Source organism: Callospermophilus lateralis, chromosome 16 (genome assembly GCF_048772815.1).
Source record: "Callospermophilus lateralis isolate mCalLat2 chromosome 16, mCalLat2.hap1, whole genome shotgun sequence".
In the NCBI taxonomy this organism is placed as follows: Eukaryota; Metazoa; Chordata; class Mammalia; order Rodentia; family Sciuridae; genus Callospermophilus; species Callospermophilus lateralis.
The window spans coordinates 15,299,175-15,320,727 of NC_135320.1; the positions used below are offsets into that span (position 1 = coordinate 15,299,175).

The following is a 21,553-nucleotide window of genomic DNA, read 5'->3' on the forward strand; positions in this document are numbered from 1 at the left end:
GTAAACTAAGAAAACTACACCGAAGAATTTGATTCCTTAATAATTTTGGATCAGGACTCACCCTGATAACCCAATTTCAACTTAAATCACCTCTTTAAAGATGCTATCTCCTAATATAGTTACATTCTGAGGGACTTGAAAGTTAGGGCATCAGCACATGAATTTGGAGAGGCACACAATTCAAATCATAGTGAGTTTCTTTTAAAATTCATTAAATATATGGCATATCTTTGTCCTTCTATTGTTTTCTTTCCTGTGTCATTATGCATTATTTGTGTCTTATTTGTGAATTTGGGTGTGTTTGTATATGTTTATGTTCATATACATACATATATATACATGTATATATGTTTTCTATGTGTTTTCATATATGGAAATGATTTTTTTCTAATTTTTTTTACATTTTATTATGCATTATACATCACAGTGGGATTTATTGTTACATATTTGTACATCACATAGTATACATTACATGGTATTTAACAGTAAAATTTGCTTAATTTCATTCCCTAATACTTCCCTTTCTTTTCCCTCTTCTGAGCCACCCCCTTCCCTTGATCTCCTATATTCATCAGATTTCCCCCATCCCTCCCCCACTGCCTTTTTTTCTTCTTTTTTCTCTATAGTTTATACATATGAGGGAAGACCCTTAAAGGATAATCATAGATTATTTTTTCATGCACTTGTTGGCAACTTTTATTTCCCCTTCTAATAAATATCTATTTTGATCATTCTGGTCATTTGTACATATTTAAATTGGATTAATTGGCTTTGGGTTGTTAATTATTTTTTGAGTTCTTCATATACTCTGAATATTAATCCTCTACCAGATGAATCACTGGCAAATGTTTTCTCCCATTTTGCAGGTTATCTTGTTATTCTGTTGATTATTTTTTTGCTGATCAGAAAACTCTTAACTTGATGCAATCTCATTTGTCATTTTTTGCTTTTGTTTTCTATGCTTTGGGGAGTCTTCACAGAAAATTTTTGGTGCATCTATCTTGAAGTGTTTCCCTAAATTTTCTTCTAATACTTTTAGAGTCTAAAGTCTTAACTTTAGGTCTTTGATACATTTTGAGTTGACTTTTGCACAAGGTGAGAGTTAGGGGTCAAGTTGTAGTCTTTGGCATTTTGATATCATTTTCCCAGCACCATTTGTTAAAGAGGCTGTCCTCTCTCCAATATTTGTTTTTGGCATCTTTACTGAGAAAAAGTTGACTGGAGATGCATCAGTTTATTTCTGGGATCTATTCTCCATTCCATTAGTATATGTGCCTATTTTTATGACAATATCACCTTATTTTGGTTACTATTTCTCTATAGTATGTCTTCTAATCAGGCATTGTGCTGCCTCCAGATTAGTTATTTTTGAACAAGATTACTTTGCATCTTTAGCATCTTTTGTGTGTCCATGAGAATTGTGTATTTTGTTTTCTAATCCTGTGAAGAATATGATTGATATTTTAATGGGGATTGTGTTGAATCTGTATTTCACTTTGGTTAGTACGAACATTTTAATCATATAACTCTTTCAATCCATAAACATGGAGGTCTTACCATCTTTTGGTGCCTTCTTTGATTCTTCTTAAATCAGTGATTTGAACTCTCATTATAGAAAGTATTTTACTTTTTTGGTTAAACTAATTCTTAGATATTTTTCATAGGTATTACTAATGAGATTAACATTGTAGACCTGATTTGTCTCATGATTTATTTCTCAGCAAATTTATTATTGATGTACAATAACTTGGATATGATGATATTGTGCCCTGCAACCTTACTTAATTCATTGATGAGTTTCAATGGGGTTTTGTTGGAATCTTTAGGTTTTTCTGTAATTAGAATCAAATCATCTACAGAGATATTTTTACTTTTATCATTCCTATTTGTGTGCCTTTTATTTCTTCCTCCCGTGTACAGACCCTAACACTCCTGCCTAATTGCTTTGGCTTAAAATTCTAGTGCTATATTCAGTGAGAGTATGCACCCTTTTCTTGTTCTTGATCTTAGAAGAAATGCTTTCAGCTTTTTCCTATCCTATATGACGCTAGCTGTGGACTTGTCATATATAGTCTTTATTACATGAAATTATAATCCTTCCATATCTAATTTGTTCAAGGCTTTTTTCAGGAAGGGGTGTTGCATTTAATCAAATTTCTGCATCTATTATTATTATGTTTTTTATCTTTCATTCTGTTGATGTGATGTGTTATATTTATTCATTTGTATATGTGGAACCACCCTGGGATAAAACCAACCTGGTCATGTGAATAATTTTCTTAATATATTATCAATTTGATTTTCTAGTATTTTTGTACTTATGTTCATCAGGGAGATTGGTCTATAGTTCTCTTGTTGTTTTGTGTCCTTGTATGGTTTTGGTAACAGGATAATGAAAACATTATAAAATTAGTTTGGAAAAGTTCCTTCCCTTTTAGTTTTTGAATAGCTTGAGAAAAATTAGACTTCTTTTTTAAAGTTTGGTAAAATTCAGAAATGAAGCAATTTGTATCGGGAATATTTTTTGTGCATGTTGGGGAGACCTTTTAATATCAACTGAATTTCATTACTTGTTATAAATTTATTCAGGTTTTGTATGCCCTAGTAGTTCAATTTTTGTAGGTTGTATATGTCTAGAAATGTGTCCATTTCTTCTAGATATTGCCATTAGTTTTTCATAATAGCTTCTAATGATTCTTTTTTAGTGAAATTGGTTGTAATATCTTCTTCACATCTAATTTTATTTTGGCCTTCTCTTTCTTCTTCTTGGTCTGGCCAAAGAATTGCTGACTTTGTTTCTTTTTCAAAGAACTTTGTTTCATTGATCTTTTGTGGTTTTTCCTCTATTTTATTTCTGCTCTCATCTTTGTTATTCTTTTCCTCTACTTAGGTTCGTCCTTGGTTTTCTAAGTCTGTGACATTCATTATTAGGTTGTTTATTTGAACTCCTTCTGTTTTGTTAATAGATTATTCACTGTCATAAATTTCCCCTTAGGACTTCTTTTGCTGCATTCCACAAGTTTTGATATATGGTGCTTTCATTTTACTTCTTTTGAGAATTTTTAAATTCCCCTTATGACTTCCTTAATGAGTCACTATTCAAAACTGTGTTGTTCAGTTTCCATGCATTAGTACAATTTCTAAACTTTCCTTGTTTTCTTCTAGTTTTATTTTACTGCAATAAAAAAGATATGGGATATATCATTAATGTTTTTTTAATTTTTAAGACTTTTTTGTGGTATAATATATGCTTTCTTCTAATGAGAATTTCATGTAATAATTAAAAGAAAGTATATTCTGAAACTTTTGGATTGAATGCTCTGTAAATGTTAAATCCATTTGATATTTTTCTGACATATCTGGTTTCTTTATTGACTTTTAATTAGGACGGTGTGTACATTGATAAAAGTGGGGTACTAAATCCCCACTACTATTGTATTGGAATCTATTACTGAACCCTTGGGTCTTGAGGGTGGTACCCCCATTCACTTCCATGTCACACCTGTTTCCAATAGTACAGAGCATCCATTGGACTTTCATCTATGTCACTCTACTGGGCCAAATTAAGTTTCTGAGTTAGTTACCCCCCAAACCTCTGTTGTAGGATGTCAGTGGGGTCACAGAAATATGCAGCTATTTCTGATTCCTAGAGTTGTCTAAATTTGGACAATAGCTCCCTTCTCGAGATGGTTCTTGGCTACCACACACAAAGAGCACACAATGCTGGGACATGGTGTAAGATCCTTTTCCTTACCAAAATATGACTTTAGAATTGTTAAACTCTGAATATCTAACATTGTTGCTATATTTTCATCTCTCTAGTTTTTCCTTATTTAAAAACAGTATGAAATTTATTATTTTACTATAATAGCATTTTCTTTCTTTGTGATACCACTTTATATTCTGCATATTTCATACATCTATGTTACATTTTTAAAATTCTCTTTAATATTATTTAAATCTTCTGCCTGAATCAACTTATATATTATTGGTTTTAATTTTCTTTTTTAGTTGTTCCTTTTTTTTCACACCTCTTTTAAATTTGTTGTAGACTGCTTTATTCTGGCTCCCTCCCTCCTCTCATCTCTTTACAACTTTAAAGTTTGAATATTGTAGTTTCTTTTATAATATTCTATTATCTCAAATTCTTAGAAATGGAATACTGATAATCTTATTTGTTGTGATCCTTGACTAACCCGTAGGATTACCTGTATCTTCATGTGGCTTTTGATTTCTTTATTGGTATAAGAAACTACTTTTATTAGTTTTTTGGCTGCAGATTCACTCACCTCATTGCTAGTTTGGACTACACACCTCCTCATGTTATGAGAGATTTGCTCCCATGAATAGTTCTAAATAAAGAACTTTCTTACAGCATCTCTGGGCTCAGATCACAGTTTCCAGGCCTCATTCATGGGGAAAGACATCCTATGGAAGTGACTTAGTTTATGGGATTTTTTGTTTGTTTAATGACCCTTTATAAATTTACTATCCCCTACCTGCTAAACCCTGCATCTGACTTAATTTTGTCCCTGGTTCATCTTTTATTCTATTGGCACACATTCCTCTTGTGTTCAACTACACATTGCATGCTTTTGTCATCCTTATTGAGCATTTCTAGAAATATGAAGAGCAGAATTGTGGTTCTGTCAGTTCTCCATATTGTTAGCAATTTGAGGCAGTTAGGACATGGAACATCTCCTGAAGGCTCCTGGCACTTCAACAGTCTGGGCTTTGATTTACAGGAGCCAGAGGGATCCTGTCTTCTTCCTATTGCTGGGTTCATTTCTGGGATCTCCAGGTTCATCATTCTATAGCTGTGTGGGTCCCAGGCCTGTCCCGTCAATTCTGGCTCTAAACTCTTCTCTCCTCATAGACACCTGTTCATCCAGCTTGGATGCTTTCTCTTTATAAACTATTTTTCTTTATTTTGAGAGCAAACTGAAACCTACTCACTTGCTCGAGTCTGAGATTCCCAAGTCGATCACGTACTCCTCTGCTCTGACAGAAAATCATGCTATTTCTCTTACATATGCTTTCATTTAAAAGGGACACCTGATTCTTTTAACTTTGGGAAGATTCTAAGTCTCTAAAAACCCAAGTTTTCTTCTAATTCAATTTAGTCTCTTTTCCCCCCAAATGGTGTTAACTGCTTCATTCCAGTAAGCTGTCTCAGCTTATGTGGCCTTGACTTGAATTGTTGATCCTGATGTTATTTATCTAAAATCGGAACACAACTAGAATTTCTACAAATTAAAAATTCACTAGTAATTCTCAATAAGAAAAATATTTTCATTCTAGCTCCTCTTAGTTCTAGAAACAGTATCCTAAGATCTCCAAGACTGAGGTCTGGGCTCTGCACTACACCACATGTCCCCTCCTCCGGAGGTCACTAAATGCATTCTTTTCTTTTCTTTTTTTTTTTTTTTTAAGAGAGAGGGGGAGAGAGAGATAGAGAGAGAGAGAGAGAGTTTTTTTAATATTTATTTTTTAGTTATCGGCGGACACAACATCTTTGTTTGTATGTGGTGCTGAGGATCGAACCCGGGCCGCATGCATGTCAGGCGAGCGCGCTACCGCTTGAGCCACATCCCCAGCCCACTAAATGCATTCTTAGTAGACAAAGATCCTGGTAGATTCTTCCTTGAGAAAACTTCATTTATTCTCAACATATCAGATATATTCATGCACGTAGAATTAAGCTTTTTCAAGACTTCTTTAACCAAAATATGACTGATGGGTAGCCAGGTAAAAAAATGAATGAGTAGTTTATAGTACATTTCCCACTCACAAATAAAAGTGTAATTATTTTTTTTTAAGTTAGCTGGGATGGAGGTGTACACCTGTAATCTCAGTAACTTGGGAGACTGAGGCAGGAATATCACAAGTTCAAAGCCAACCTGGGCAACTTAGCGAAACCCTGTCTCATTCTTTTACAAAGTTTATTAATAGAAAAGGATATGTGCCTTCATAATGTTGAGAAACATTACATACCCTTTTTTTTCCTATTTTATACTTAAAATGAAGACTTAAATATTGACTCATTTCTGGGCTTATATCAAAAGTCATCGAATTATCTCACACAAGGACTAAAAGTAGAGTTACAACGTTACATTTAAGATACAGCTTTTAGAATCATTTGTCTTTATATCATCTCTCACTTTGTATATTCATAAAACAGATCTTATGTAATTTTTCATAAACTCTACCATGCCAATAACTTTTGAGGACATTCAACTAAATGTGGCTTTCAATATTGCATATTTCTCTGAACATGGTAGAAAGGATTTCTATATGAGCTGTCCTTGAACTTGATTTGACCTACTAATGAACTATATTTTATTTGAAACAGAAGCTTAGAATGCATACACATGACATTGGTCCTGGGATAGTTGTAGTAAGTACAGTTCAGTGAGTGGACATTAACTATACAGTTAAACTTAACTTTTAAAAATGGTTTAAAAAAATCTTTACTAGAAAACCCATTTTCCCTACCTTTGCCCTCACCCATAAATGCAGTTCTAGAAAACAAATAAATCAATAGAAACACTCATTTTTCTTGTATACTGTTATTTGTCCTGAGTGTTAAAGATTACTTGTGAGATAAGTGCTCTACTTTCAACTGCTAATCCCAAATAAAAATAGTGTATACCCCTTCAACTTCATGTCCTGCTGTTCTATGTGCAGTATGGTCATTTATGTGCAGGGGGCCTAGGAAAGTAATTAAAGTCCTCCTGAAGAGGAGACAGTTTTGAACCCTCTCATGCAATCACACAGCCTGGCTAAAAACTTTTGTTTTTCAAAATTAGAAGAAATCTGAAAAAGAGTGAACCCAGGAATGCTTTGCATTCTGTATATACACCTTCCTGTGAAAGTAGAGGATGTCAAATCTACTAAATCCTTTTGTCCCAGATCAGAAGAGTATCATCACACATAAGAAACAATAAATGTTATCTCAAGTAGATGTTGTACCATAATGTCATATATTAAAATGTTAACAAATTCACTTGAGTTTCCAATGTTTTAAATTTACTTATAACAAACAAAATTACTAAGGAAGAAACACTGTCAATGCTTGTATTTCATAGAATATTTACATGGAAACATGCATATGCACAAACACAGACAGATACAACATACCCTGAAACTGAAAAGAGTAATCATATTTGAACTGTAGAAATGGAGGACAGAGATTGATATAACCTTGGGAAACATTTGAAAATTTTATCATGTGCAATATGACTTTTTAAAATGACACATTAAATATAAAGCTGTGGATGTAGTTCAGTGGTAGAACATGTGCTTAGCATGTGTGAAGCCCTGGATTTAATCCCAAGCACCAATACATATACATACAAATATATATGTGAAAGCAAAAGATAGTACATGTGTTTAAGTTATAATACTCATTTTATCAAACTCCAAAACATCTTCCTACACTCATGATATTAAAACCACAAGAATATCTAGTCTAAAACTAATGTAGAAGGTTGCGTAATAACTCTAAATTTTGGGAAATTATGTTTGTTTTAAAAAGTTTCTTTTGTGATTGGAAATCAGTAAAGCTATCTCCCTGAGATCCTGTCTTGGCAGGACACTACATGAAGTTTTGGCACAAAGTTTCATTTAAAGCTGTTTACCCACAACTGCATCCAAACCCCACATATGAGTGCACATCACATTTCATGTCATATTTTCATTCTAATAGTAAATGAAAATCACATAATTTACTGAATACTATGGGGTTTTGTATGAAATGCTTAAAAGCACCAAAATCAGGAGAATTCCATAGGAACACCTTTTGTAAAAGTCAAGAACACTTTTCAATTTTTCTGATAGTAAATTCATATTGTGCCTGAATTTCAATCTTGGCTATATTTCAATGTTGACATCTCATGACTTGTAATAATGACAAGTAAGAGAAAGGCAGATACTGAGAAATTTTGCTTTGAAGTCACTCTCTCATAGAGTTTGCATTTTCCAGCCACATGCAAAACTGACAAGCTCCCTAAAATAATGATATTCTTTCACTGACTTTTCCCTAATGTCTCAGAAGTTAGAAACTAATGAAAGTTAAGACAAGCACCTCCCCAGCAAAATCTGCCAACTGCCAAGGATGTAGATCTAAGAAAAGAGTTGGGTGGGGAGAAGAGCATCACAACATTGTCACAGATTTTTCATAGTTCTTTTCTCCACATGCAAAACTCATTCTCCCAAAATTCCTTCAGATGATGAAATCTCTGAATTTTGATGGGTACTTTCCAGAGTACTCATATTTTTAAAAAAATTATTATAGGATATTCTTTTATTTTCTACCTTATATTTAAAACCTATGGCTTACAATCAGAAAATTTTCTTAAGATGAAATCATTCCTATGCCCTTAATACCCTTTTTAGGTTTGCGTTATTCCAAAGCTCATTAGAAAATGAAAAGATAAAAGACGTTCAATTTGTTTAAGGTTTAAATGAACTAGCTTGTTCTTAAATCAGTGGTTTCCGTATCAAGGATGTGACTACAGGTTAAAAGTTGAACTCCTAAGTGTCTCTCCCTGAGAAATTCTCTGTTCAGGGTTCAAGAGCAGATATTGGCTAGTGTTTCTTGGAGGCATCAGCTGGCATTCCTTGGTCTCTGCACACTGGACAACAGCTTCCTTTCATCAATTCAGGACTGAGACATGGAGCCAAGGGACAATTCTTCACCATGCATGTGACTTGGCCACTCTGAAAAGTTAAAAAAAAAAAAAAAAAAGAAGTATGAAATGAAATACTGAATATCTCAATATGATAAAAAGTGCCCAGGGTCTGAGCTAATATTTGCACATGTATCCTATTCATTCTTTCTTTCTGCACATTTGCAGCATGAAAAGCAAGGCCTGAAATACAACCCTATAATGCATGACTTCTGGTATTATACAGTTCTTGCATTTCCAGAGGGCTGGTGGGAATTAGCTCTACTCAGAAAGCAAACTAAATAACAAATTTGGGGCATTAAAAAAAATGGTGGATACTATGATAAATCATTTTTATATTGTTATAGGAACTCATTATCTAACCAGCTCTTTCGGGCAGTGTTTGTGGTGATCTGAGTGGAGAATAACTAACGAGATGACTCGAAATCCCCTTCTGCTTCAGTTGACTTGCATGACCTTGGATGAGTGACTTACATTTGCCTAGATCCTGCTCCCTCATCTGTGAATGAAGATGTGAAAGGTCTACATGCTGTCTGGCAATCACTTCATTAGATCATAGCCACATTTATATAAATAACCAGAAGTCTCAAAAAATCCTACACCAGTCTCTTGATCCTAAAAATATGCCTTAAACAGTCTGAGAACATAACTCAGTGGTAGAGTGCTTATGTAGCATTTTCATGGCCCTGGCCTCAATCCCCTGTACTGTACAATTTTTTTTCTTTTAAATTCCTGAATTACTCACAAAAAAGATTTTTTTTCCCTGTTTTTGAATTTTTCAGGTGTATTTCAATTGGCTGGCAAGAAGAAGTAAAGCAGGAAAATGATAGAAAGACCTCTGGCAGCACATACCTCACAGGTACAGTTAATGCAGTCTTCTTTCATCCAGCGCTCCCGGTCTCTCCTGTGCGTCCCTTTATCATCCCTGCATCCCCCCTGCTTTAGGCGTGCCTCCAGCTTGTTTATCTGAAAGAAGGAGAGGAGAGGAAAGTGGGAATTCAAGTAGGAGCAACAAAGCTGATAAATAACATGGCTCGATGAAATGCTCCACTCTGTAAAGCACACTCCTAGAAGGCAGAGGAAACTTCAAAGCCCACATTATTTCTCTTTCACATTTCCCCCCAGAACTTAATACATCTGAATCACCCAGCAGCTAAACTAATAAACAGTTTCCTATGCATGGAAGAATATTGAACACGGATCTAGGATTTGAAGAAGTACATTTTTTTAAAAGAAAGGGATTTCAGATCAAATAAGTGAAGTTACATATTTAGAAAAATCTCAGTAGAAACAACAATTCAACAAATCAATATTTTATTTCTTCCTTGTTACCAAGCTGTTCTGTATTAACATTCATTTAACAAACGTGCACTAAGTTTTAAGAATGAAAGCAAGAAACTCAGGCTCTTAAGGTGCTTATGATTTGGTAGAAATAGCAACGCAATAGCTAAAAGCCAGTTAGATAATGAGGGGTTATAGGGTTTGGGGAAGCCCACCCCAGGAAGGTAGAGGAGACCCTGTATATGAACTGAAGAGTTCCCCCCAAATTCATGGGTGAAGTCCTAATCCTGCAATGACTATTCAGAGATGGGGCCTATCATGATATAATTAAAGGTTAAATTAGTTGTAAGGGTGGGGCTTTAATTCAGTTTTACCAGTGTTCTTATAAAACAAGAAAAAGACACTAGGAGTTTGCATAGAGGAAGTGGAGATGCAGTAAGAAGGTGAACATCAGTGAGCTGGAAACGAGGTCTCAGAGGAAAGAGCCACAGCCAGCACCATGACCTTGAATTTCCAGACTCCAGAAATACAAGGAAATCAATTTCTGTTTTTTACACCACTTAGCCCATGGTATTTTGTTACAGTGCCTGAGCAGACATTACAATATGTCTTCCATGAGAAAAACAATGTCAGCTGCAAAAAAAAATGACAAATATTTCAGAACAAATATTTCAGAGAAAAGACACTTCAGACAAATGGAAAAATTATGTGTCCAACCACCAAGACCACAAGCAGGTCAGTATTTTCAGGAATGAAAACTGATGGAGGCGTTGGGGAATACAAGCAAAGTTTGGTGAGAACTGAGACTTGAGGAGTACGCAGATCCTAAAACTGTCGTAAGTTAACTGACTACCAACTGAGAAGGAAATAACACCACCATATTCACTACTATGGCTGTACAGAGGATCAACTGGTGGGATTTGTGACCGAAAACAGAAGAAAGGGCAAGGAGACCTATATGCTCCAGAGAAGGAGGAGAAGGCAAGAGTCACAAGAGACATTCAGCAGGTAGAGGTGCTTGGCTGGATCAGGGGTGGAGAAAAAGGGAAGAATCCACAATAGCTCCAAAGATCCAGTTTTCATCAGGTGCATAAATAATGGTGACATTCAACAGGATATTATTCTAGAGAATAAATTGCAAAAGAGTAATAACGTATGAAGAAATTAAACTAAAAGAGACCAAGTCCAAGAATATTGAGTGACTTGTCAAAGCACTGTGGCTGCATTGTCATGGGTTGAATTGAGTTCCCCACAAAATGTATGTAATGAAGTCATAACCCCCAGTATATCAGGGCATAACTATATTTGGAGGAAAAACATACGACCTTTGAGTTTCTGGGTCTGGTTTATTTCACTTAACGTAATGTTCTCCAGTTCCATCCATTTTTTTCCACAAATGACATAATTTCATTTTTCTTTATGGCTGAATAAAACTCCATTGTGTATATAAGAACATTTTCTATATCTATTTGTCCACTGATGGACATCTAAAAATCCCAAATTACACCGCAAATTGGTGCAGCCAATATGGAAAGCAGTATGGAGATTCCTTGGAAAATTAGGAATGAAACCACCCTTTGACTCAGCTATCCCACTCCTCAGCCTATAGACAAAGGACTTAAAATCAGCATAGTACAAGGACACAGCCACATCAATGTTTACAGCAGCACAATCCACAGTAGCTAAACTGTGGAGCCAACGTAGGTGCCCTTCAATAGATTAATGGATAAAAAAAAAAAATGTGACATATATACCCAATGGAATATTACTCAGCAATAAAAGAGAATAAAATCATGGCATTTCCAGGTAAATGGATGGAGTTGGAGGAGATAATGCTAAGTGAAGTTAGCCAATCCCTAAAAACTAAATGCTGAATGTTTTCTCTGACAATAAGGAGCCTGATTCATAGTGGTGTAGGGAAGGGGAGCATGGGAGGAATAGACGAACTCTAGAAAGGGCAGAGGGGTGGGAAGGGAAGGGAGGGTGCATGGGGTTAGAAATGTTGGTGGAATGTGATGGACATCATTATCCAAAGTACAGGTATGAAGACACGAATTGGCGTCAACATGTATGAAGATATGAAAAAAAAATCCTGAATTACAGTTTGTTCAAATCACATGTATAGAAATACTAGTATATTTGACAGAATTTGGGTCAGTTCTATTAAATGGTCATTTGTTTCTGAGGTCCACTTAATTTTGTCACCAAAGTTTCCCACCCTGGAAGTAGATTGCGCTAGACTGCAGTGTTTTTCCAATAACATTCAGTGGCCTTCTCTAGTGGGCCTATTCCTGTGGGCCCCTCCTGGTCACCCTCCCTGGAAAAGTGTAATTCTCTCTTGATGTCATCAGACTTGACTTTTTAACTCCCCCTGGTCACGAGCATGTGAGCAGAACTAACGTAAGTTGTAACTGGAGAGGTTCTGACCACCTGGCCCAGCATTGCTGATTTCCTTCTGCTGCAAGCAAACCATACACCAGATGAGGATGTTTTTCAGTGTAAAGAATCAAAAAAAAATCTGTGGGGGACAGACACAAACTCCCAAAAGCATAAAACTTGATTGAGAAATAAATCCTTCTTGATATGAATCACTAAGATTCAGAATTATTACTGCAGCATAGCTTCACGGGCCTATCTAATTCATGGTTTAATCTAGGCCATGCTGCCAGATGAAACAATAATAAAAGCAGAAATCGAATCAAAACAACAAGAATTACTAGGCTATTTTCTTCATTGATATTCTAGATGAAATCATTTAAGCATCTGTCTATAGCTGCATGAACGTGGATATGAAAAAGTTGTGATTTTCTCATTGATCCACTCATGTTGCTGAAAACCTTTTGTACGGAAAATTCAAAAGAAATGGATGGAAAGGACAGAAGCATCCTTAGTGTATAAACTTGAATTGTAAAGTCAAAAGCACTCTCTCTAAGGCTCAAGATTTGAAAGCCCAAAATGCTTATTCAGAGCATAAAGGATCTGTCTCCAGATGGTTCACAAGAGAACACAGCCTGTAAATTTGCAGGCCCACACCTACAAGATGCAAGGCCGTGGTTGGACATTGTTCCTCATCTCTTTGTTATAAAACAGTGAAGAAATCTGTCTGTGTTCAGAAATATGATGAGTGTTTTATTCCGCTTTTTCACTGCTATAACCAAGAGACTGACAAGAACAATTAGTGGACGAAAAGTTTATTTGGGTCTCACAGTTTCAGAGGTCTCAGTCCATCGATAGCTCTGTGCCTGAGGTAAGGCAGAACATCATGGAAAATATTTCACCTTTAATCTTTCTTACATTGTCTCACACATGAGCTTTTGGGGAAATCCTAATATCTAAACTATAACAATGAGTCAAGAATAAACCAAGGAGGTTGAAGCATATTATTCTCATCCTTACAAGAAAAATTGGACAAACTGAAAATCAGTGACTTTTCTTGGAGAACTAGGTTCAGAGGGTAAAGGACCCTCTGAAATTCAGAAGACAAGTAAATTAAAAGAGATATGGCAGGGCTGGGATTGTGGCTCAGTGGTAGAGTGATCGCCTAGCCTGCCTGAGGCACTGGGTTCAATCCTCAGCACCACATAAAGATATGTGTCCACCTGAAACTAAAAAATAAATATTAAAAAAAAAAAAGTTTAAAAAAAGAGAGAGATGGCAACCACATTCTGCTTACTGAGCAGACTGATGAGTATTGAAGCCACAAGGGGATAGGAACACTGACAGCTTTATGTCTGTGTTAACGCGGAGAAAATGTTTGTGGATGAGATTAGCATTTAAATTGCTGAACTTTGGGTAAAGCAGACTGCCCTTTGCAATGTCAGTGGGCCTTACCCAATGAGTTGGAGGCCTGAGTGGAGCCAATGTTTGGCCTTCCTAAGCAGGAGGGAATTCTCCAGAAGACAACCTTCCAATCTGCAGCACTGATTCTTCTGGGTTTTGAGCCTGTGGGACCACACTGCAGAATGGACTTGACAGTCTCTGTGGTTGCTATTCTCTATATTCACCCTAGTGAGCTGGTGTTATATAATAAGCAAGTATACAATAAATCAATCCATTTGTTCTATATCTGTGGAGAATGTAAAACAAACTTAATGGTAATTTTGCTTAATGGTAAAATTGCTCAAGACTGAGTGAGAACCCATGTGAACCAGACCAAAGGCTGGAAGTTACTGTCTTATGGGGCCTCACACATTCACAGGCTTTATTAAAAGGAACTTCATGAGGTTGTATTGAAAGGATCTAACAAACGTTCTTCCATTGCCCTAGCTTGGGGAGGGTAAGGGAAATCCTTTGTGAAACACACGCAGAGACTTTTCTGTAAGAAATACCTATATGCCAAGAGGAAGGATTTGCCAGGGCAGAGATCTAACCTTGTCCAAACTCGGAGAAGGGAATTCTTACTCACTTCATTCATCCTCAGGCTTCCTGGCTCTGCTCATATGGTGAATAGAGAAACTAAAGGTCAATTTTTTCCATGAAATTGATTAGGAATGGCCCAGACAGGGACAATTGTTGCTGTCAGGGGGGAAAGTCACAGCATTGGAGAAACACTTGTGAAGGTGACAGCCCCCCAAAACAGGACCACCAAGAAACCAAGATTTAGCCAGAAGATAAAAATAGTATTCCCTGCCCCCACACCTAGCCAGGACACCCAGCTATGATAACCATGTGTTACAGCAGAGACAGTTGAAAGCCACAGACCAGCTATGAGCAAGGATACCTAAGGAAGTCAAAGTCAACAAAGGAAAGAAAAACAAGGATGCTAGAGAAATGTTGACACCTAAAGCTACATGAAACACTAAACACAGAACAGCATGTCGTGTATTTGATATAAAAACCTAAAGCTAAGGTCTATTTACTACAGTTCCGTCACTCAAGATGTCTTGCTTGGCTTTAAACCAAATTTACAAGGCATGATCAAAAGAAAGTAAAAGACATTTTATGACTTACAGTGAATATCAGAAGCAAACTCAGACGTAACCCAGATGTTGAATTATCATGCAGGGATTTACTATGACTAATATGCTCAGGACCAAAATGGGAAAAATAGAGAACATGCAGAAAAGATTGGTAAGATAAGCACATAGATGGAATGGCTAAGAAATAATAAAAAGACAATCCCAGAAATAATAAAACACCATAACCGAAATAAAGGATGCCTTTGACGACTCCAGTGGTAGACTTGATGTTAAGTCAGGATGTTCTAGAGAAAGAAAACCAATAGGATATGTTCCATATCATATCAATCTATTATAAAAGATTTATCATAAGGCATTGGCTGCCATGATTATGAAAACTGAAAAGTCCCATTAGTTGGAGATCCAGAAAAGCCAGTGATCTGACTTGAAGTCCTGAGAGCCACACAGACAATTGTGCAGATTCCAGACCATGTCTGAAACCTGAGAACCAGAACCAGGAGATGATCCATGCACCAGTTCAAACAGTCTGCAGAAATCTCCTAAATCCTTCTTTTCTGCGTGTTTTACTTTATTTGCATACTCAACAGATTTATTAGTGCTCACCCAAATTGGGAGGCTCATCTGCTTTACTTGGTTATTAAAATGCTAATCTTTTCCAGCAACACCCTCACAAACACACTCAAAAACAATGTTTAATCAGATATCTGACCATCCCATGCCTCAGTCAAGTTGACATGTAAAATTAACCATCATATCCATGATGGTCAAGGAAAGAATCATTTAACATGAAGATACAGCAACAATAACTTCTCAAACTGAAATGCAAAAAGAGAAAAAAAAAAAAGAAGAAACTGGCAGAAAATCTCTAAGAACTTTAGGACATAAACAAATTTTGCTCTTTGGGGTCCCTTGTAATCCCATAAGAACTTTGGATTCATTTTTCCATTTCTGCAAAAAAAAAAAAAAAAATGGTGTTAATTTTCTAGGACTGACATAAAACAACATTACAGAGAAAGTTGTTCAAACAACAGTAATTTGTTTTCTCAAAGTTCCAGAGTCTAGAAGTCCAAGATCAAGGTTCAGGCAGGTGAGTTTCCTCTGAAGCCTCTCCTCAGCTTGCAAAAGCACACCTCTCATCATGCATGTCTTCACACAGTGCATTTTATCACATTTTCCTCTGTGTAGGCTCATCTTGAGCATCTGTCCTATGTCCTTATCCCCTCTGCCAGCCAGCTTGGAATAGGGCCCACTCTAACAGCCTCATTTTTCCTTAGTTACCTTTTCTAAGGGCCCTATCTTCAAATGCATTCACATTCTGTAGTACTGGGAGTCAGGACTTTAACATATGAATTGTGGTGTTCCACACTTAGGGAGTATTTGGGGATTATTAAATCTTAAAATAGTAAGTCTTCCAATCAGTGAACATGGGCTGTTTTTTTCATTTATTTAAGTCTTTTTAAATTTCTTTCCACTACATTCTATGAGTTGCATAATTAAAGATTTATAGTTCTTTGTTGGTTTTATTCTTGAATATTTTCCTAGCTTTGATGCTGTTATAAATGGAATGTCTCTTAATTTTTTTTCCAGGTTGCTTATTCCAAGTGAAAAAAAATATAATTAGCTTCTGTATATTAACTTTGTATCATGCAATAATGAAAGACTTGTTTTTTAGGTCTAATAAACTATTATAATAACACTCAAATTGGTAAATAAAAATGATACATTTTAGAATTTTCTACATACAAAATCATATCACCTATAACTCAAGATGATTTCACTTCTTCCTTTCTAATTTTGATGCCTTTCATTTAATTTTCTTGCCCAATTGCTATGGCTAAAACCTATAATACATTGTTGAGTAGAAGTGGCAAGAATTGACATCTTTATCTTATTCCTGATTTTAGAAGGAAAACATTCAATATTTTATCATTAAATATGATGTTTCATGAGGTTTTTTCAGATAGCTTCTATCAAGTTGAGAAAATTTCCTTCTATTCTACCTTTATTTTTATATCAAAAGGATATTTAATTCTATCAAATGATTTTTCCAAATTTACTAGGTGTTTTGTCTTTTGTTCTCTTTATGTGGTATGCTGAATTAATTGATTTTTCAGGTGTATTGAATTCCTGGGATGAATCCCTCTTAGTCAGGGTTCAAAACCCTTCCTATAAATCACTGAATTCAGTTGACTAGTATTTTGCCAAGGATTTTTTCTTTAAGAGGTGTAAGTGTGTAATTTCTTCTGATATCTTTGGTCTGAGTATTTGCATAATGTCAGCCTCATAGAAAAAATTCAAAGTATCTTTCTCTCTCTCATTGTTGGGGAGACTTTGTGAAGTACTGGTGCTAAGACTCCTTCAAATGTCTGAAAGAATTCATCAAGGAAGCTATTTGGGTTCATTCGGTCTAGGTTTCTCTTTGCGAAGTTTTGTTTGGTTGTCTCTTGTTTTACTGATTCAATCAGCTGCTGTTTAGGTCTATTTATGTTTTGTATTTCTTCTTAAATTCATGTTAGTAGTTCACATCTTCATAGGAGTTTATGCATTTTATCTAAGTTATCTCCATTTGTTTATAGACAATTGTTCACAGTGTTAAAATCATTTTTTTTTCTATTATGTCAGTAGTGATGTTCCTCTTTTTGTTCCCAATTTCAGTAGTTTGAATTTTCTCCTGATCAGTCTAGCTGAAGTATCTCAACTTTGTTGTTAATATTTTCAAAGAACAAGCTTTGGGTTCTGTTGACTTTCTTATAGTTTCTGTTTTCTATTTCATTAATATCCACTCTGCCATATTTACTTCTTTCTGTTTGTTTTCAGTTTCATTCACTCTTGCTATGTTTCTTAATGGAAAATAGTAGATTATTGATTAGAGATATTTTTCCTTTAATGTTTTTTTCCCTATAAGCACTGCATTAACTACATCCATCCGTCTGTTTTCTGTGTTTGGGGTTCGTTTCCACTCACTTCAGAAAATATTCTCATTTCTCTTGTGATTTATTATGAGTAACATTGCATTTAATTTCCATGTATTTGTTAATTCCCAAAGTTTCTTTGGGGTATTTATATCTGATTTAAGTACACTGCACTTGGAGAACTTAATTGTCTTCTTTGATTGCCCTCTAACACTGTCTTCTCTGATAGTCAACATGCAGCCCAGTGAAGGCACAGGAAAGAAACATGGAGCAGCCCACCATTAGGGTTTGATTTAGCACAGCTGCTTCTAAACATCATTCCCTGCTGGTATCTTTGACTCCTACAGTGTCCTGATAATCCCAGGATGACCTCACAAGCACAAGAGCCCTCTTGTTGCCTTTTAAAATATGCTCAGGTAACTGCCTCTTTCAAATCTTGGTGGGCTCCTCTTTCTAAAATAACTGTGCATTCACTATTCTCATTGTCCCAGACCTTCTTTCATTAAGGTGCTCCCCCAACCTCAGGACTCTCCCTGTATAAGGAGAGTTCACTGTCCTCTGTCCATAGCACAGGAGAACTCTCAGGAGGTTCATCCTAAAAACCCCAGCTAGAGTGAAAGCCTTGCTTTAAGGTGGAATTGCAATGGCACATAATAACCAGGTCCTGCTTATACTACTAAACAATTACATCTCCAAAAACGTGTCCATTTTTCTTTTTTCTAAGATCATCACCATAGTGTAATCCATATATCATCACACCCCTGGGTGACAACAGCAGGTTATTATGACTATTTTTATATTCCTTGGTTCAACTCTCACAGGAACATCAGATTGCATTCCTTAAATGCAAACCCAGAGCAGTGCTAAATTCCCCTAACAGCTTTCTCATTCACTTGGAGCCCAGGAGAACATCATCTACATGGTCCTAGGAGGTCTCATCTGGAATTCTGCCACCCAACCATCTCATGCCTTTTTTTCCCTTTCTTGGTCAGATGATCTGCAGACACACTGGACATTTTTCAGTTTCTTACAGATTTTATAACCTTTTAAAACTTAACTTTCACCTACTATAATTGTCACTTTAGTAACAACATTACCTGACTCTCTTTTTTAAAGCCTCTGAAATAACTTAGGTTCATTTCTTCTCATTCATCTTCATGTACATGTTCAATAATGTGATGGGGCTGGATTTTCTGAGATAGGTCTCATTCTTTTCTTTCTTGGACTGATTATTAATATTGACCTTTCATAATTTTAAAAAAGGATCTAAATTAGATTAATAAGTTTTAGTAGTCAACCTAATGATTTCCATAGCTCTCTCCATTATCTATTTGTATATCAATGGCCCCTGACTTACGCAGGTTCAACTTACATTTTTTTTTTTTACTTCACTATAGAGTACAAACAATATTCATTCAAAAGTTGTACTTCATGTTTTAAATTCTGATGTTTCCTGGCCTAGCTATGCATGATATCTTCCTCCTTCATGATGCTGAGCAGGGGCAGGGAGCTGCAGTTCCCCAGCGAGCCCAAGCATTCTAAGAGGAAAGTAACGATTTCTGCAGTGAATTATGATGTTTGATAGGTTGGAAATATGCAATTATGATATTTTGAAATTCTGATGAATTTATTGGGATGTAACCCCGTGATAAATCAAGGAACATCTATATGTTCTATAGCATAATTGTAATCATTATAGGTTAAAATTATTATTATTTATCTTTAAAAGAATAAGAAGAGAGGAAAATGAAATGATAAATGAGGAGATAAAAATGGTAATTACACTTATTTGATCATTATATATTGTATAAATGTATTAAATGATCACTATAGCCCATCAATATGTATGACTTTTAGGTGTCAATTAAAAATAAATTTTAAGAAACTGACAATCAGAACAAGCATTTTGTCTTTCCCAATACCCAACCAAACACCAAGTCACAGTGAAACACATAATCTTTCCTAGAAAGAGGTTTTTCTATTGTCAGCTTTCTTCATAAGCACCCACCGTGCCCACAGATTTCAGTGGATCATTGCTAATCCTTCCCTCCATGGTTCTGGGGTTCTGGGTTAGAATCTACCAATGAGAGACATTCATATAAGGTTCAGAAGGAAAAGCCATTATGATTCTGAAGCACATTTGTCAGCAGATGCCTACACAAGGACTGAACTTGAGGATCTAGCAAAGATTTCAGAGATGTGACTGTGGCTTCCTAGTGAGCCCTGCAAATCCAGCAGCTATTCCTCTGGCTGTTATGAATTCCCTGACTTCTTGCATCAAAACCTATTTCTGTGCTTATTTTTTATAAAACAAAGATTTGTTTAAAGAAAATTCTTCACAGGACTTATTGCATCCACCCCGATTGAGTAATAGAAAAACCACAGAGTTGCACATCTGCACATTCAGAAATGCCCTTTTCCATCTGACACACTCACTTTCACAACCAGTTTTTCAACATGGGCTGTTACAACTCATGTCTTTATACAGCAAATGAGAAATGAGCAGCACATGCAAAATTTGAAAATCCTAAGAGTTTGCTATATCTGAAAAGATCCTTTGTCCCCAGAAAGTCTCTCTTCATTGTTCCCATCCACCTCTGGGCACTCGCCTGGCTCCAGCGGAGTTACACCTGAGGGCCTCCCAGGAAATTAGCTCAGCTTATCTCTGCTTTCCACTCTTAGCTCTTTATTTTTCCCAATTCCTTTTGGATGATCTGGGCTGATTTCTGGCTTCAGTCAATGTTCCTCACTGCTGGTGTTATGTCATGTTTACTTACGCATTTATATCCAATCTGATGGACAATTTCTCTCTGACATTCAATGTGCACAAGGCACCGTGAGCCACTGTAACCTCTTCCCATCTGTTTTGCCTGGCCAGGACTCAAGTAATCCTCTGACTCATACTAGAGATCATAGCATCTTCTTACTCCCTTTTCTAACCTTGACTAACCTGTCACACACCTTGGACTCCTGACAGATCCAGAGCTAACTTTGCTCCGACACAAAGAAATTGGTTATTTTGGGACATGAACTTTGCATCAATGAAAGTTCCCCAGTGAAATAGTCTCAACAATTAAGAAATTTTCAATGGGAACAAAGAGACAGAGTATTAAAGGGTAAAAGCATTCAATTTTGATCTATTTAGAGATATGTATGAATTCAGAATGTTATTGGAACTGAGAAAGGTCATCTAATGCAGTCTTTGGGTATCGATGCTTTCAGTCACTACTGTACATGTATGAAAGATAAAATTATCACCACCAATATATAGACCAAACTGGACTGAAATGTTGCTTATGGAGTCTACCTATGTTTGCAAATCATAAAATAAATTTACAGAAAAAGAGTTTTGAAATCACTAGGCTCACCTTCTCTAGCCTAACACCAAGAACTCTTCCTTCTATTTCACCTTCTCTCTTCTCTGACATAATCACTCACTGCAAATAGGGTTTCTAAATGCAGAGCCCTAGGCCACTCCATCCATTCCACAATATTTTATATTAGCCCTCTTAGAAACAAGCCTCTCCTCCTTCAGATTTATGCTTAGGTTCACATTGGGTATGTGTCAATAATGGGGCATCGCAATCAGAGGAAGGATACTGACGTGCACACACCAATTTGGAATGTGGTACAGCCCACCTGGCACTGTAGTGCCAGCCTATTGGTGGAGCATACCCAGTGGGCAATGACACATCTCCAGAAAAGAACAGTTATGATACTTCTGCTGTGTAATTTCATTTGATCCTCACAA

The 21,553-nt window shown here is 36.0% G+C and overlaps 1 protein-coding gene across 1 annotated transcript in view; it reads right to left on the bottom strand.

The window, feature by feature from the left end:
• Positions 1 to 8,382: 8,382 nt before the first annotated feature.
• The window catches only part of Pxdnl (peroxidasin like), a 431,430-nt gene continuing 418,259 nt past the window's right edge, over positions 8,383 to 21,553 (bottom strand). The window contains exons 22-23 of the mRNA XM_076836074.1: positions 9,543 to 9,656; positions 8,383 to 8,721 (exon numbers count right to left, since the gene is read on the bottom strand). Coding sequence (XP_076692189.1) covers positions 8,590 to 8,721; positions 9,543 to 9,656 — 246 coding nt within the window. The 3' untranslated portion in view covers positions 8,383 to 8,589. The remainder of the gene's footprint in view (positions 8,722 to 9,542; positions 9,657 to 21,553) is intronic.